Below are 15,789 nucleotides of genomic sequence, written 5' to 3'. Positions count from 1 at the left end.
ACCTATTCCAACTATAAAGTCAAACATACTGAATAAAATAAAGCAAGATCCATACTACTGAGCTTAAGATTTGAGGACAAATTAAAATGTAGCGGTAGATGTAAATAGTGTTGGTATGGGGGAGAAGAGTTATGTGCACTGATACTGCGTCTCCCCCATGTATTAATGTGCCAATGTAAGCTAAATGACAGGGGCAATGCACCCTCGTCATTTTCAGCGCTTTTTGTAAGATAGTGCGCCGATGTGCTGGGCAATGTATTAACAGTTAGTGGCAACACCTGCAGCTATCGATTTTGACCGCAGCGGCTGTCGTTGCCCCATCACCATAGTAGGGACACCTCTGTTCCTGGCTGTTGCGGATGCCGGCTTTAGGCTGCACGAAAGATCTTGCGTAAGGTGATGCGCTGAGAGCAGGGATTGCTGAAGGGTGGAATTTTCACTCCCCACTCCGGCAAATGAGATGTTAATACATCTCGTTTGTGTAGCTTCCTGCTTCGCCTAGGTAAAGAGGCAAAGCAGAAACTGATAGAGAGGCACAATATGTGCCACTATAATACATCTCCCCCTGTAGTCAGGTATGGGCTATTAATAGAATTCTAACTACCACCTTTTTCATATGCATGGGTGAGGTATTGGGAGAACATCAAAATAACAATTGCTTGTACAAAAAAAAAAAAAAAAAATCACAAAATGTACAATAAAGAAATAAGGACATTGCTTCAAAACTGTTATTGTCATTTTATTTAAAGGAATACAAAATATAGAAAGAAAGAAAAAAGTCTATAAATAAAACACAAGAGAACACAGTTCTTTCATTCAGAAATACGTAACATGATACTGTTGAAACAATGATCATGGGTTTCAGACAATACCCAACTAATAAAAGTGCTAATACTGAATTACATCTTCTACAAGAAAATAAATGTTCAATGTCTAAATTCCAAGCTTTTGGTTTTGTTCCACACGCTCAAATGTATGAATGCAGAAACACAGTGGAAATGTGTTAAATGTGTTTGGAAGCAAAAAGCTGCACTAAAATATGGGGTAAATTCAGTTCGCACTTACGGTAGCCCCAGACTGGCAGATATTGATTTGCGGCTCCCTAGGGCTGCATACAAAAATCAGTGAATTGGGGGTGAGATGAGGTACGGTTGTCAGCATTTCCACACCGTTGTAATAGCAATTCACATCACTTGTCTTGAATTGACCCCATGGCATTCATAGGAAATCACTGCAACCTGTAATGGGAAACGGTCACACACATGAACTTATCTCAAGTTTAATATCTCAAGTTTAAATGGAATACTTGTATTTAAGCCCTATATAATGACACTAGTGATCCTGGATTAATGTTATGTTTTCGAAAATAATACACTTATCAGAACTGTATGACTTTGCTCCGTTTCTGGACCACTGTCCATACCTCCACATAGACAGACATGAACAGTAACACTAGCAGTTACTACTGAACATTGGATCGGAATAAGATGGACTGTGCTTTGTACTAAATTGCAAAGCTCAGTTATGCAAAGTGTTCATTCTAGCACACTGCACCTATCACAACCCATAAAGTTCCTCTTTATTGCCTGGGGTGTTGCTCTGCCCTGGTGCTTCTAGCTCTGGTTTGTATCTCAGCACTAGAAGCACCAGAGCAGAGCGTGATACTCCAGGCAGGACAGATGAACTGCACAGATTGTGACAGGTGCAGGGTGCTAGAATGAACACAATATACTGTTATTTATTCATATCTAAGTTTGGTTTAAATTGCATAAAAGTTCAGTCTAGGCAAACATTTTTTATAGGTTATATTCCCTTTTGTTTCAGTAACAAATATATTTTCTCATTGTACAGGACGCACACACACACCTACTTAACATAGTTCAGTTAAAGTCCTTAACCTAATAAACAGTACCTGTTGAAACAGTAAAGACAAACAAATGTTAAAAAATACGGTTACACAAGGTCAGAGCAAGAAAATGTATGTGACAAATGTGTACACACAAAAACGCACAAGCACAATAGAATAAACACCAAAAACAGTAGTATAGTACGTCAAACAGTAGTATGCACACAATTAAAAAAACACAGGATCAAACAGAGAATACAAACTTTCACTGACAAAATTATACAAAATGGTTATTACAAAAATATATGAAATCTGAAGCAGAGCATCAAACCTTTTATTTATTGTTTAAAATGACCAACAGCCACTGAATTGCTGAATCTGATGTCTATAAATAAAACAAAGATAAACTGCAAACTCAAAAACTGTATGTATTAAACAACTAAACTACAGTAGCTGTTTTGCATTATTTGACAATTCAAAAAGAGTCTGATCTAAAAGTGTGACTTTAAGTCCTACTTCTAGCTTGTATTGCAATCATTTTAATTGACACCTCTGTGATCAACCAATCACCAAAACTTACCGAAGATAATGAAATGGCTATAACCGCAATCTCATTTCCAAATCCTAAGGCAAAATAAGAGGTCTATTTACGAAGCCTTGGAGAGAGATCAAGTGTAGAGCGATAAAGTACCAATCAATCAGCTCCTGTCATTTTTCAAATGCAGCCTATAACATGGCAGTTAGGAGCTGGATGGCTGATACTTTCTCTCTCTCCACGGCTTAGTAAATAAACTTCTAAGTGTCTAAAGGCCATGGGTGGCTGCATACTGATCTTGCAACCACCACGTTTTGAGCAGAGTGTAGAAAATTAAAGATCTGAGGAAAAGACTAGTGATATACATACAATAGACTATTGTATTAATATCACTCGTGGTTTCCTCAGAAAGTGCCATTATAAATATGGCTTTATTAGTGCTAAACTAAATAAGAAATTAAAAATATCAGATTTTACTAGAAAGTGGAAAAAATACATTGGCTGACATCTATAAACATATTTTCCTAATGGCATATTGTGCAGTGGTTGAAGCTGCATTTTATTTTAACTTTACATGTGACCAACCTGCTGTTTATTTTTATCTCTCTCAAAGCTATTCTGTATACTCCCAACTGCCAGATCATATATATATATATATTACTTCCCTTTTACATGAAAATGCACTGAACACTTAGTTCACAAAGCACAGGAACCAGACAGACAATGCATGCAAATCTCTACCATCTGACAGTATGTATCATGTGCGTAGATTCATGTGACTGTGCACGCAGGCTTTCATGTTTTACCGAAGAACAAACATTTATTTTCTCATGGTACAGTATATACCTTTTTATTAGGACCTGATCCTTAAAACCACAAAAGAAACAAAAAAATCTAAAATTCACTTGATTGTCTCATGTACACAGAAATGGCAGCATCTTTGTTGTTTTATGTAAAGTTTTCACTTAAAAAATACACACAAAAAAATACTTAAAAAAAAAATGTTGGTGATTAAGAAAATCTAAAAGAACAAATTAAGTTGCTATAAGGCACTGCTGTCCGTTTCATACAGTACTTTGTTCATGAGCTCTCTGTGCAGAGCGAGAAAAACGGCATGCAGGCAGCTTTGCAAATTAGTTGCAGCTTTGAAAATTAGTTGCAGCAAGGAAAACAACAGCAGAACATTTTGCGGCATGGATTCTTCCTCTTATATTCTACTGCTTGTTTGACTTGAGCTTTTGCTGCCCCAACATAATCTTTAACTTTTTCCATATTTAATTCAACAACATTCAGAGTCTCAGCCTGCTCTTCAACCAACAAAGCCATCTGCAAGAAGAGATCATGGACCTCTTTTATGCGCGTCTCCAGCTTTAGTAGCTCTTTGTGCCGTGTTTCAATTTCATTAAGTGCTGAACGGGCCACCTTGACATCAGCAAGTAGATTTTCAGAGAAGACATCCCACTTCCCTTGTTCAATCATGTCTTCTATCTGGTTTCCCGATATATCTTTTCCCATTATCTCAAGTTGACGCTGTATACGGATTTTGCAGTTCTCCCGTTGAACCATTTCAGCCTCATTGTATTCAACCATGGCTTTTTGGAAAGCACGTGTAAGAGTGAAATACTGAGCTTTGGACACGCGTGCGAAAACCGAACTTTCCCCGTGTTTGCTCTCTGCGTCTTCACTAAGGTTTTTGAGGCTCTGGAGCTTCTTGTGGATGCCTTCTCCTCGCAGCTTAATGTCTTTTGCTATACTGTTGGAATCTCTTTTAATGCTGCTGAGGCGACGCATTGAAGTAAGAAAGCGCGTGGTCTGCTTCCCCAAACGTTTCACGTCAACCTTCAACAAGTGGTTTTCTGTCCGAATGAGCTGTATATCCCGGTATAGGACTTCTAATGAGTGGTCTGTCTCAAACATTGCAAGGCCTTGTGAGGGGTCATCTTCACTATTCTCAACATATTGATTATGAAGTCTTGCATACTCAAGAAGCTCACTGAGGCGGTCCTTCATGATTACTAGAAAACAAAAAAATATCAAAAGTGTAAATATATTAGGTGGGGAAAAAAATACAAAATCTTGTAATAAATTAAACACAAACTTGTGGTTAAATCGGTTTAAAACTACCCAACAAGATTTTCAACAGTAGGGTGAGAACCATAAAAACCCCCAAGAAGCCACGCGACTTCTAATACCATTATATTATACAGCAGGTGGTATTTTGTTCCTTGTCATACAGAAGTATTTTTTTTTTTTTTTACAAAAAATAGTATTCAAGTAAAACAAAAATAGGCCTGAGGGTTTGTTTTTTTAAAATGCTTTGGATTAGATAATATGTATAATATTTACCTATACTGTGCAACTCCAGAGTCTGCATGTAACAGATTTCAGAATACTTCACTACCAGCTACTCCAAAATAATATTGCTACTTGATGCCAAAACGGCAAAAGCGATGCTATTTTCACCATTAGCCAGAGCCATCTTAACGTCCAGTATGGGCACACTGGGCATCTGCCCAAGGCCTCACGTTTCTAGGTGCCTTCTAACTTGGGTTGGCTGGTGTCTCTGGAGCTTCTTGGGAGGCAAGGAATGCAGCCTGGTCGCTCAGATTGTGAATTATACACAATCAGAGCAGCGAGGCAGCATTCTCTACCTGCCACCGAGCCTGCAGCCAGACAGTGAATGGCTGTCAGTATGCTTATTGGTGGTTGGCTGGAGCTATCCACCAATCAGAGTACTGACAGCCATTCACTACTTTGAAGCATGTGGAGAGATGGCGCGGGACCACAGGAGAGCCAAGTTATTTTTTTCTTTTTCTTTTTTTTTTCAAATTCCCATGAATGGGTGAATAGCGGCCCCAGTGCATTGCTTTGCCAGGGCGTACAATGCTATTAAGATAGCCCTGCTATTAACCACATAGTCTGCTCTACCCACTAGCACCAAGCTCCTACAAGGGGTTGGGTACGCGTGACCAGCGGTCAGGAGACCGCTGGTGACGATACAGATGCCGGAATCCCGGCTTGCAGATGTCCGGTGGGAGATGGGGGAGAGGGCAAGCGGAACCAAGTCCCTTGTGGGCACACTGCGCTCGCCACAGGTTATATTCCCACTCTCCACGAGTGGGAATAGTCTCTGTTGGTCGGCATGCCGACTGTCGGGAATGTAAAAGGGCGGGATTCCGGCATCAGTATTGTGACCGCCTGTCTCCGGACTGCCAGTCTCGTAACTGCCTCCCCCTACAAGAACTACTATTTTTGTTCAGTTTAATATTTGAAAGCAATGATAGGCACAACATATCTAATATTACATGCTTCAGAGTAAATGTATCTTACAAACATTTTACAATGTAATCGGATATACAATTTAAAGCACTCTTAATTCACCATTTTAAACCTGGTTTCAATAAACTGGATTGTTTTAGGTGACCCACATATCTAATGGGCCCTACACATTGGCCGATCCGCCACCAAGCTGCCCGACGGCGTTTACGGCCGGCGGGGGGAGTGAAGTTTCTTCACCGCCCCCCCAGCACACGGCTCCGTAGCAGTGCAGGCAAATATGGACGAGATCGTCCATATTGGCCTGCATGCACAGCTGACGGGGCACCAGCGATGAACGAGCGCGGGGCCGCGCATCGTTCATCGCTGGTGCCTCCACACTCAAAGATATGAACGGTATCTCGTTCATTAATGAACGAGATCGTTCATATCTTTGAGTGATGTCGGCCAGTGTGTAGGGCCAATAACTGCTTCTTTATCACTGAACACTCACTATAAACAGTAAGAAGAAATAAAAGGACCAGGAGAGTACATAGAAGATTATTTCTGGTTTTGAATAATCTGAAAATAGAAATCTGTATCATTCGCGAAAAAATGTGGGCTAAATCTACAGGACCATGAAACTCCCATAATCAAGCTCTCAAAAAGAAAACAAAAACCGAAAGCTACAAAATAGGACAAAGGCTATAATTCTAAGCAGTTTCTCATCGTGATACTAAAGGACAATTATTTTACACTAGGTGATTCATCGTGCCCTACGGGCGCTCTTCACACAGTCGTAAGTAGCTACGCCCCCCTTAACCCTTGCACACCCTTGTAGCGTACAATATTTTTATTATATGGAGTATTACCTCCAATCATAATTGCGTGAGTGGTTAAATATTGCACGGACAAAGGGCAATGGTTAAGGGGTCGTAGCCCCTTGCAAGGGCGTGCAATGGTTAAGGGGTCGAAGCCCCTTGCAACGGTGTGAACAGTGCACGCAGGGCCAGATGAATCACCTAGTAGGTGCTGTGGCTGGGGTGCGGGGGAGACACGGATGAGGGAGGGGGTCCAGGGGTGTCGCGGAGTGCCGTGGGTGGGGGTGCAGCGGGTGGGGGTCCAGAGCTACCACGGGTGGGGGAGGAGCGGTTGCGGGGGTTCCACGGGTGGGGATCCGGAGCCTTCCCTGTAATGTCGCGCATTGGGACACCGGCGCTAACAATAGTGACTGGCTCGCTGAATCAATGTAAAAGGTGAGAGAGTGCTGTGCAGTGTCTGTGACACTGCACACCACTGTCACCTTTTACATTGATTCAGCGTCCAGATATTACCCTCCGCGATATCACCCACTCTATCCGTTACATTAGCCATCTCGGGGCTTCCAGGCCGGCAGCCTAGGTGCTGTGTTGCGGAGTTAGAGCCTCTGGGTGCGACTGTGGCGGGGAGGCACTTCTGTGACATCATGCGCAGAGGAGGCTTTGGGGCTCAGAGAGTATGCGGCGCTGGGAGGGCTATGAAAGGCTTCCGCTGCGCCGCTTTCATAAACATCTATGCCGGTGGCAGCAGCAGATTTTGATCCACCTGCGCCTCGGCTAGTGAGTGGGGATTGTGGATGCCGGAGGGGGCAGGCGGACTGGCAGCAGGACATAGGACACTGCAGTAAAATGATTTTTTTCCCCTATCTACAGCGCAGAGACTTGCTACAGATGCAGTGGCATACTCTCCAACTGTACCTTTTTGGCAGGTACAGTACCTTTTTTTATGGTCTGTACCGATTTTTGGCTCTCCAAACTTCCATTGAAAGTTTAGGAAAAGGGGTGTGGCCACGTCACTTTACCTGTGGCCACGCCCCCTTTTAAAATTTGTACCAATTTTTATGTGTAAATTGTTGGAGGGTATGTTGCTGCAGATGCAGGGGGCCTATTTTGGGGTGTGGACTTGGAGCTGGAGCTCCATCAGCCCCATTGTTAATCCTGCTCTGGGAACACACAGCAGCCAAAGGGCAGAGCCTCCCATTGGATGTAACCTGTGTGGGAGGGCGTTTCTCGCCCAATCAGCTATGGACTGGGTGTGATAGACCTGCTGCTAACCCAATGAGAACCCCTAGCCATGTCCAGCTTTATCCTCACAGTCACAGAGTGACAGATTTGGGCTATTATATAGGAGATTTTCTACTAACTATATCAAACCACTCCTCTTCCTTTAAAGGTTATCTCCTCATGTGATCTTAAACATTAACCTGATCCCAAAGAACAATCTCACTGAAACCAGTTGCCTTAATATGCAGTTACATGATACACATTGTCTACCTGGAATTTATTATTATCACATAATCCTCATCCTTTATTGATATGGTGCCACAAGGGATACGCAGCGCCCAATTACAGAGTGCATAAAAAAAATAAACAGAAAAAAAGTGACTTACAGTTGAAGACAATATAAGACAAGTAAAGGGTTAATTAACATAGCTACATCAGCAGATGACACTGAAATAAGTATCAGTATGGCAGAAAACCGCTAGATTTGATGAGGTCAAAGATTATTAAAGTAAGAAAAGGATAAGCACATGGGGGAAGAGTGCACTACTCGTGAGAGCTTAGGGGAGGGACAGGAGCATACAGACAGGGGTAACAGATGGAGCAGACAGAAAGCGTGGAACAGAGAGTCAGGATGAGATTTGACTGCGCCCCTAAAACGGTGGCCAAACGCCGCCAGTCCGCCCAGCAGGCATAGGCGATTGCTGAGCAGAGCATGCGCAGTTCAGACCTGATCGCCCACTGTGCGAAAACACGCAGCAGCGATAAGGTCTGAATTAGGCGCTATAATCCATTGACCATGGCTTTATGTGTCACCACCTTTGAACAGAAAGTTTTTGTTCTTTAATTATGTCCAGTGGTTGATGTTGAGAGGTGTAATAGGAGAAGTCACATCAAATTCACATGCTCCTGAAAAAGGTTATTCAAATGTGGGTCAAAGAGAATGATCATCAGTTAAACTTACAGAACATATATGAAAAATGTTTTATTTAAAATACTTTTTTTGTTAGTTACTGTTCCCATTATTATAGCAGTCTATGGGAACGATTCAATTATCTGCAATGTGTGGCAGCTGCAGACATCCCCCATAATTAGGTAAAGGGAGCGATGTTGTACCAGCGATGTGCTGCCATTAACAGCATTTCCTATGCCATCCTGATGGCATATCACGCGCTTTGCTTTTATTGAATCAGTCCTTATGTGTTTAATAGTAAAAATGTAGTAAGCACAGTCGTACGTTATCTCTAATGGGCCCTACATACATGACGATCCGCCGCCGAGCTGCCCGACGGCTGATACGGCCGACGAGCGACCCGGCGGCGGGGGGGCAGTGACGGGGGGAGTGAAGTTTCTTCACTCCCCCCGTCACACGGCTCCATTGAAGTGCAGGCAAATATGGACGAGATCGTCCATATTGGCCTGCATGCACAGCCGACGGGGGACCAGCGATGAACGAGCGCGGGGCCGTGCATCGTTCATCGCTGGAGCCTCCACACTGAAAGATATGAACGAGTTCTCGTTCATTTATGAACGAGATCGTTCATATCTTTCAAAAAATCGGCATGTGTGTAGGGCCTATAACAGAGATTTGAAGGGCAATTTTCAGCATGATCTAATAATGACATTTCTGCTGCGGGGTACACTGGGCTCCACAGGGAATGACATTGGGGTGTAGAGTTCTTCCCAGAATGCCTATCACCGCCTCCTCTATAACCCCGCCTCCGTGCACAGGAGCTCAGTTTTGAAGTTGGTGCCATGCAGTAAGCAGGCATACAACATGGGGGCTGCTCCAGCAGCCCTGAGAAGAAGCTTTTAAAAGAAAAATGAAGACTTCAAGGGCTGCAGCAGAGACACTGTCTGTGTTAGATGTCAGTCTGACATCTCCTGCTGCAGCTCCATCACCTCCCCCAGCGGCGCTGTACACTCCCGCGCCCTGGTTGCCGGGTAACTACAGCGGAGGCTCCGGTTTTCTTCCAGTTAATCACACATGACTGCTATTCTCCTGGATCGCACGGCCGCACTCAGGGAGGAGGTAAGTGGGTCCCCCCGGCGGGACCCGCTGTAAATTGTGATCCCGCGCGGCCGGTGGGAGGCGGGCCTCACGCACTTGCGTGGTAACTGTGGCTGTACAGGGACCCCACTAGACCACCAGGGCAAGGGCACAGGTTGGTTTTCTCTCATAAACCGTTTATATAAGCCCACAGTACCCGGTGGTGAAGTCCAGCAGGGGGATAAGGCTTTGACCTGTAGCCCCTCCCCCAGCCCCAGGGTGCCATTTAGAGTAAGTGTTCCCGCCCTGGAGCTGCATATCTCTCTCTCCCTCACTCCCTGTCAGCGTTTGGGCGCCATTAGGACAAGCTGATCTGATCCTGGGACTGTTTGGACAAATCCTCCTCTGTAAAGCCGCCTGCATGTCAGCGCTGTGCATTTTACAGGACACTTAAGTATTCTACATGTCTGCTGACATTGTTAGTTAAGAAAGTGCATTTAGTCAGGGTTATATAGTACAAGTACCCTGTGATATACATCCAGTCTTTACTGTGCATTTTTATATCTATTGAGTGTATAGCTATACATAGTACTACTCTGTATTGCTAGTCCAGTGCAGTTTTATTGCATGTCATAATTTCTGCATTATTCAATGTGACTATGTGTGTGCATATAGCTGCTGTGTGACCTCCATTTCGTGTATCTCACTCAGATTGCTATCCCTATATTCTATAACCTGAGGGGGCTAAGTGTGTCAGGTTTATCATTTAATATAGGTAGTTCACAGGATATACTCAGTGTGTATTTTTCTCTGTCATTTTTAGTCACCATATACCTCTTGAATTCCCTGTTTGTGCTGTTACACTGCACAGGGGGTTCTTGTCAGGTATTGTGCTGCTGATATTGTACTGGGTTGCCCTGCATTGAGCTTCTGAATATGTCAGCTACAAAGGGCAATGGTGCTGGAGCTGATCCCACAGTGCGTGGTGGTGGTGATGCTGCAGACACATTTGAGGAAAACATAGCAGCTGAGGGTTCAGGTTCTGGGGGATCCTTACCCCCAAGTGGGACTGTAGCAACGGGGGTTCATAATGACCCACCTTGGGCTACCTTCTCCACGCTATTGAATACACTGGTAACTAGACTAACGCCCATATGGGACCTCCTGTGCCGCTGCAACCGCTTAAGGTCTCTGCGGTTAACCCGCCATGGGCAGATCAACTGTCCGCTCAATTACAGCAATTGAACCAATCACGGACTACTCAGATGTCTAACCCTCGCCCGCCTAAGACCAAGGGGTCCTCTAAGTGGGCCATTACTTCCTCACAATCCACCAACGTCCCAGACTCCTCGTCTGATGAGGATGGTGTTTATACTGACCCAACAGATTCTAATCCCGACGCTTTGATGGGGATTCTGTTTCACAGGTGGATGTTCCTGACTTGTTGGAGGATATCAGGACCATTCTCCAAATTACTGATGATCCAGAGCCTGATGCTGCCCCTAAGAAACCGGACAGGTTTAAACGTCAGAAAGTGGTTAAACAAGTTTTACCTCATTCTGACCATTTGGTTGACATACGTCAGGGGTCCCGGGAAAATCCAGGAAAGAAATTCACGCCTCACAAGAAGATGCTGGCTTGCTACCCCCTCGCTGCAGAGCTAAGTAAAAATTGGGAGACACCCCCGCCAGCGGATTCACAGGTGGCGCAGCTGGTGGTATCCTCAGCTCTGCCGGTAACTACAGTCACGTCTCTGAAAGAACCAACGGATAAGCGTGTGGAGGGTTGTTTAAAGGCGATTTACACCCTAGCAGGTGCTGCGCATCGGCCCACCATTGCAGCGACATGGGCTTCAGAGGCTATTGAAGCGTGGGCTCAGGAGTTGGAAGCTGAGATGTCTTCCAACGCTTCTGATCATGCTAGACAATGCTCATCGTATATTGTCACAGCTTCTCATTACATTAAAGAGGCGGCTTCTGATGCCGGTATTCTCGCGGCCAAGGCTTCTACTACGTTCATACTGGCTCGCAGGATTCTATGGTTGCGGTCCTGGTCAGTGGATCTGAACTCTGAAAGAACCAACGGATAAGCATGTGGAGGGTTGTTTAAAGGCAATTTACACCCTAACTGGTGCTGCGCATAGGCCCACCATTGCAGCGACATGGGCTGCCGAGGCTGTTGAAGCGTGGGCTCAGGAGCTGGAGGCGGAGTTGCCTTCCAACGCTTCTGATCATGCTAGACAATGTCTTATATTGTCACAGCTTCTAATTACATTAAGGAGGCGGCTTCTGATGCCGGTATTCTGGCGGCCAAGGCTTCTACTACGTCCATTTTGGCTCGCCGAATTTTCTGGTTACGGTCCTGTTCTGTGGATCTGGAGGTACTCCCTTTTAAGGGAGACATTCTTTTCGGGGAAGACCTCAACAAGATAGTGGCTGACTTAGCTTCTGCTAAAACAGCATGTCTACCTAGTACTGCTCCTTCGGTGCCAAAGGCTAAAAGTACTCCATTTTGCTCCTTTCGTACTTCAGGGGAAGCAAAAGGTCAGGCGTACCCGAAACAGGTTCGCACTTCCAAACCCAATAAGCCCAAACCCAAAAGGGCCTGGGCTGCCCATCAGCCTGCTTCCAAAACTGACAAGCCTGCCGCATGATGGGGTGGGACACCCTCTGGGGGATCCCAGGGTGGGAGGCCATCTTTTAGGGTATACCCAGGCATGGTTGAGAACCACTTCCGATGCCTGGGTACGGGTAGTCATCACTCAAGGTTACGCCGTATCCTTCAAGAATCGTCCCGCTCATCGATTTTGCCTGACAGACGTCCCTTCGTATCAGGTGAAGGCAAAGACTCAAAGATTCATTCGGTGGTATGTACTCCACCGTCAAGGGGTCAGGATCCTGCCGTACCTGGACGACTTGTTGATCCTGGCAAATTCCCCAGAAATTCTCCTACGCCATCTGGATCTGACTATCCAGTTTCTGCAAGCCCACGGGTGGCTCATCAACTGGAAGAAATCTTCCCTGGTCCCTGCTCAGAGCATGGTGCACTTGGGGGCGTTGTTGGACACTCACAACCAGCGGTTGTTCTTGTCAAAGGAGAAAGTCCTGAAGCTTCAGGACAGGATTCGATGCTCCCTATCTCGTCCGCAAGTGTCGATACATTCGGCAATGCAAGTGCTAGGTCTTATGGTGTCTACTTTCGACATGGTGGAGTACGCTCAATTCCATTCCCGCCCTCTGTAGAAGTTGATTTTTGCCAAGTGGGACGGCCTGCCTCACCGGATCAGGTCTCAAATGATCTCCTGGTCTCCGGAGGTCTGTCTGTCACTGAGCTGGTGGCTTCAGGACCAACAAATGAGCAGGGGTCGTCTCTTCTGGATCTCCAACTGGGTCCTTCTGACGACGGATGCCAGTCTGGGAGGTTGAGGCGCGGTGTTGGAGCAACACTCCCTTCAGGGTCGGTGGACCTAGGAGAAGTCTCTCCTCCCGATAAACATTCTGGAACTGCGGCCGGTGTTCAATGCTCTGAACTTGGCCCAGCATTTAATACAGAACAGACCGGTTCAAGTACAGTCGGACAACGCCACCACAGTGGCGTACATCAATCATCAAGGCGGCATTCGAAGCCACATGGCAATGAGGGAAGTATCAAGGATTCTTCAATGGGCGGAACGCCGTCTGCCAGCCATATCGTCAGTATTCATTCCGGGGGTCCTAAACTGGAAAGCGGACTCTCTCAGTCGTCAGGACATACATGCCGGAGAGTGGAGTCTCCATCCAGAAGTGTTTCAACTTCTCGTGGACAGGTGGGGCCTTCCAGAGGTGGACCTGATGGCGTCTCGACACAATCACAAGGTTCCGGTCTTCGGAGCAAGGACAAGGGATCCTCCAGCAGCGTTCGTGGACGCGCTGGCAATTCAATGGAACTTTCAGCTGCTATACGTGTTCCCTCCGGTGTCACTCCTGCTCAGAGTAATAAGGAAGTTCAAGCAAGAAGGAGGAATCCTACTTCTGATCGCTCCCCGTGGCTCAGACGGCATTGGTTCTCAGACATTCAGGGTCTCTTGATCACTGGCGTGCGCAGCACATTTTATTAGGGGGTGCACCGTCGGAGGGGTGTGTCTAGCACCGCCTTTTGGGCGTGTTTAGCACCATCTATTGACGGTCAACACAATATAAAATATCCACCCTTGTACCAATCCTAATAAAGCAGATACATTGTCAGATGTTGTGGTGTGCACCAAACACCCCTAATGGCACTCGCTGCAATTACACTGCTCCTCCTCAGCCTGGTCTGGATCCCCCTCTCTTTCCCCTGCAAGCTCCAGCAGCTTACTTACAAGTCAGTAACTAAACTGACAGTCGCAGACTGGTATTGCTGCCGCTGCTGGAAATACGAGTGACGTGTCAATTCTGCTTCCATCCGCCTGCCAGTATTAAATTTGTCTTCCTAAGAGGAACGCTGGCTGCATGCTGATCCTCATCAGTGGCTGGCGTTGGCATAGAATAGAAGGAGAGAGGTGTGTATGTGGTGGGTGTGACGGGTGGGCGTGTGAGCAGCATGACGTAATCACATCACATCACGCTGTTTTTGTACATGGTGGTGGAGCTGGGAATTTGAAAGACGGTGGCAGTGGCACTCTCGATTAACCCAGACGCCCGGTCAGTAATGCAGTCCTAACAGGGTGCAGCGCAGAGGAGACAGTAATCAGCCTGCTCTGCAATCGCTGCATCAGGCATGTGAGATCGGGGTGTTGGACATTAGGGGGTGCCTGTGCGCACCAGGCACCCCCCCTGCGCACACCTATGCTCTTGATAGAGGGTCCCCTTCTACTTCAACAGTGCCCAGATCTCCTCGTTCACGGCCCCTGTGTATATCAGGATTTAGCCCGGTTGGCTTGGACGGCGTGGCTCTTGAAGCCTCCGTCTTGAGGGCCAAAGGTTTTTCTGAGGCGGTCATTCAAACTATGTTGAAGGCCTGGAAACCGGCTTCTGCTCGGATTTACCATAGGGTCTGGAATTCTTACTTTGCTTGGTGCGCATCTAACAATCATGACGCTCACAAGTTTACTACGGCCAAACTTTTGGCCTTTCTACAACAGGGCCTGGACTTGGGCCTTCGTCTGGCCTCCATCAAGGTTCATATTTCTGCCTTGTTGGTTTGGTTCCAGAGAAAAATTGCGACTTTACCTGATGTTCATACGTTCACTCAGGGTGTGTTGCGGATTCAACCTCCTTATGTCCGGACTGTGGCTCCTTGGGACTTGTCAGTGATTCTAGAGGTGTTACAAGAGTCTCCATTTGAGCCCCTTGAATCTGCAGACATTAAGTGGCTCTCTCTTAAGGTTTTGTTTCTGCTGGCTATTGCCTCTGCTAGACGGGTGTCGGATTTGGGTGCCTTATCTTGTAGGTCACCATATCTGATTTTTCACCGTGATCAGGTGGTTCTTAGAACACGTCCCGGGTATTTACTTAAAGTGGTATCTTCTTTCCACCTTAAATCAGGAGATTGTGGTTCCGGCCTTTGCCTCTCCTGAATTGTCTTCCAATGAGCGGTCTTTGGATGTGGTACGGGCTCTCCATATCTACGTGAAGAGAACTGCCTCCATTAGGAAGTCGGATTCTCTCTTTGTTCTGTTTGGTTTTCACAAACATGGCTGGCCTGCTCACAAGCAGACCATAGCCAGATGTATTAGAATGGTGATTGCACATGCTTATGTACAGGCTGGCCTTCCAGCTCCTGCTACAATAAAGGCCCATTCTACTCGGTCGGTTGGACCTTCTTGGGCGGTCCGCCGTGGTGCGACCCTTGAACAATTGTGCAAGGCAGCTACGTGGTCCTCAGTGAACACGTTCATAAGGCTTTATGCCTTCGATACTTCCGCCTCCCAGGATGCTTCCTTTGGACACCGGGTTCTTGTGCCCGCTACAGTGCATCCCCTCCCATAAGGATTGGCTTTAGGACATCCCCAATGTCATTCTCTGTGGAGCCCATTGTATCCCGCAGCAGAAAACGAGATTTATAGTAAGAACTTACCATTGTTAAATCTCTTTCTGCGAGGTACACTGGGCTCCACAAGGCGCCCACCCTGACGCACTTAGCCTCTTTGGGTTGGTATGGCATT

General features: G+C 46.1%; 1 protein-coding gene across 4 annotated transcripts in view; it reads right to left on the bottom strand.

The window, feature by feature from the left end:
• Window positions 1-738: 738 nt before the first annotated feature.
• The window catches only part of STX11 (syntaxin 11), a 133,761-nt gene continuing 118,710 nt past the window's right edge, over window positions 739-15,789 (bottom strand). For 3 of the 4 annotated variants that reach the window (XM_063917936.1, XM_063917935.1, XM_063917934.1), the window contains exon 2: window positions 3,175-4,396. In XM_063917936.1, the coding sequence (XP_063774006.1) occupies window positions 3,534-4,391 (858 nt within the window). In that variant the 5' untranslated portion in view covers window positions 4,392-4,396 and the 3' untranslated portion in view covers window positions 3,175-3,533. Of the gene's footprint in view, window positions 1,239-3,174; window positions 4,397-15,789 lie in introns of those variants that run through there. The other variant, XR_010176138.1, reaches the window with a different exon arrangement.

Source organism: Pseudophryne corroboree, chromosome 4 (assembly GCF_028390025.1).
Source record: "Pseudophryne corroboree isolate aPseCor3 chromosome 4, aPseCor3.hap2, whole genome shotgun sequence".
Taxonomy (NCBI): Eukaryota; Metazoa; Chordata; class Amphibia; order Anura; family Myobatrachidae; genus Pseudophryne; species Pseudophryne corroboree.
The sequence above is the reverse complement of the archived record's forward strand: the minus strand, read 5'-3'. Positions and strand labels throughout refer to the sequence as shown.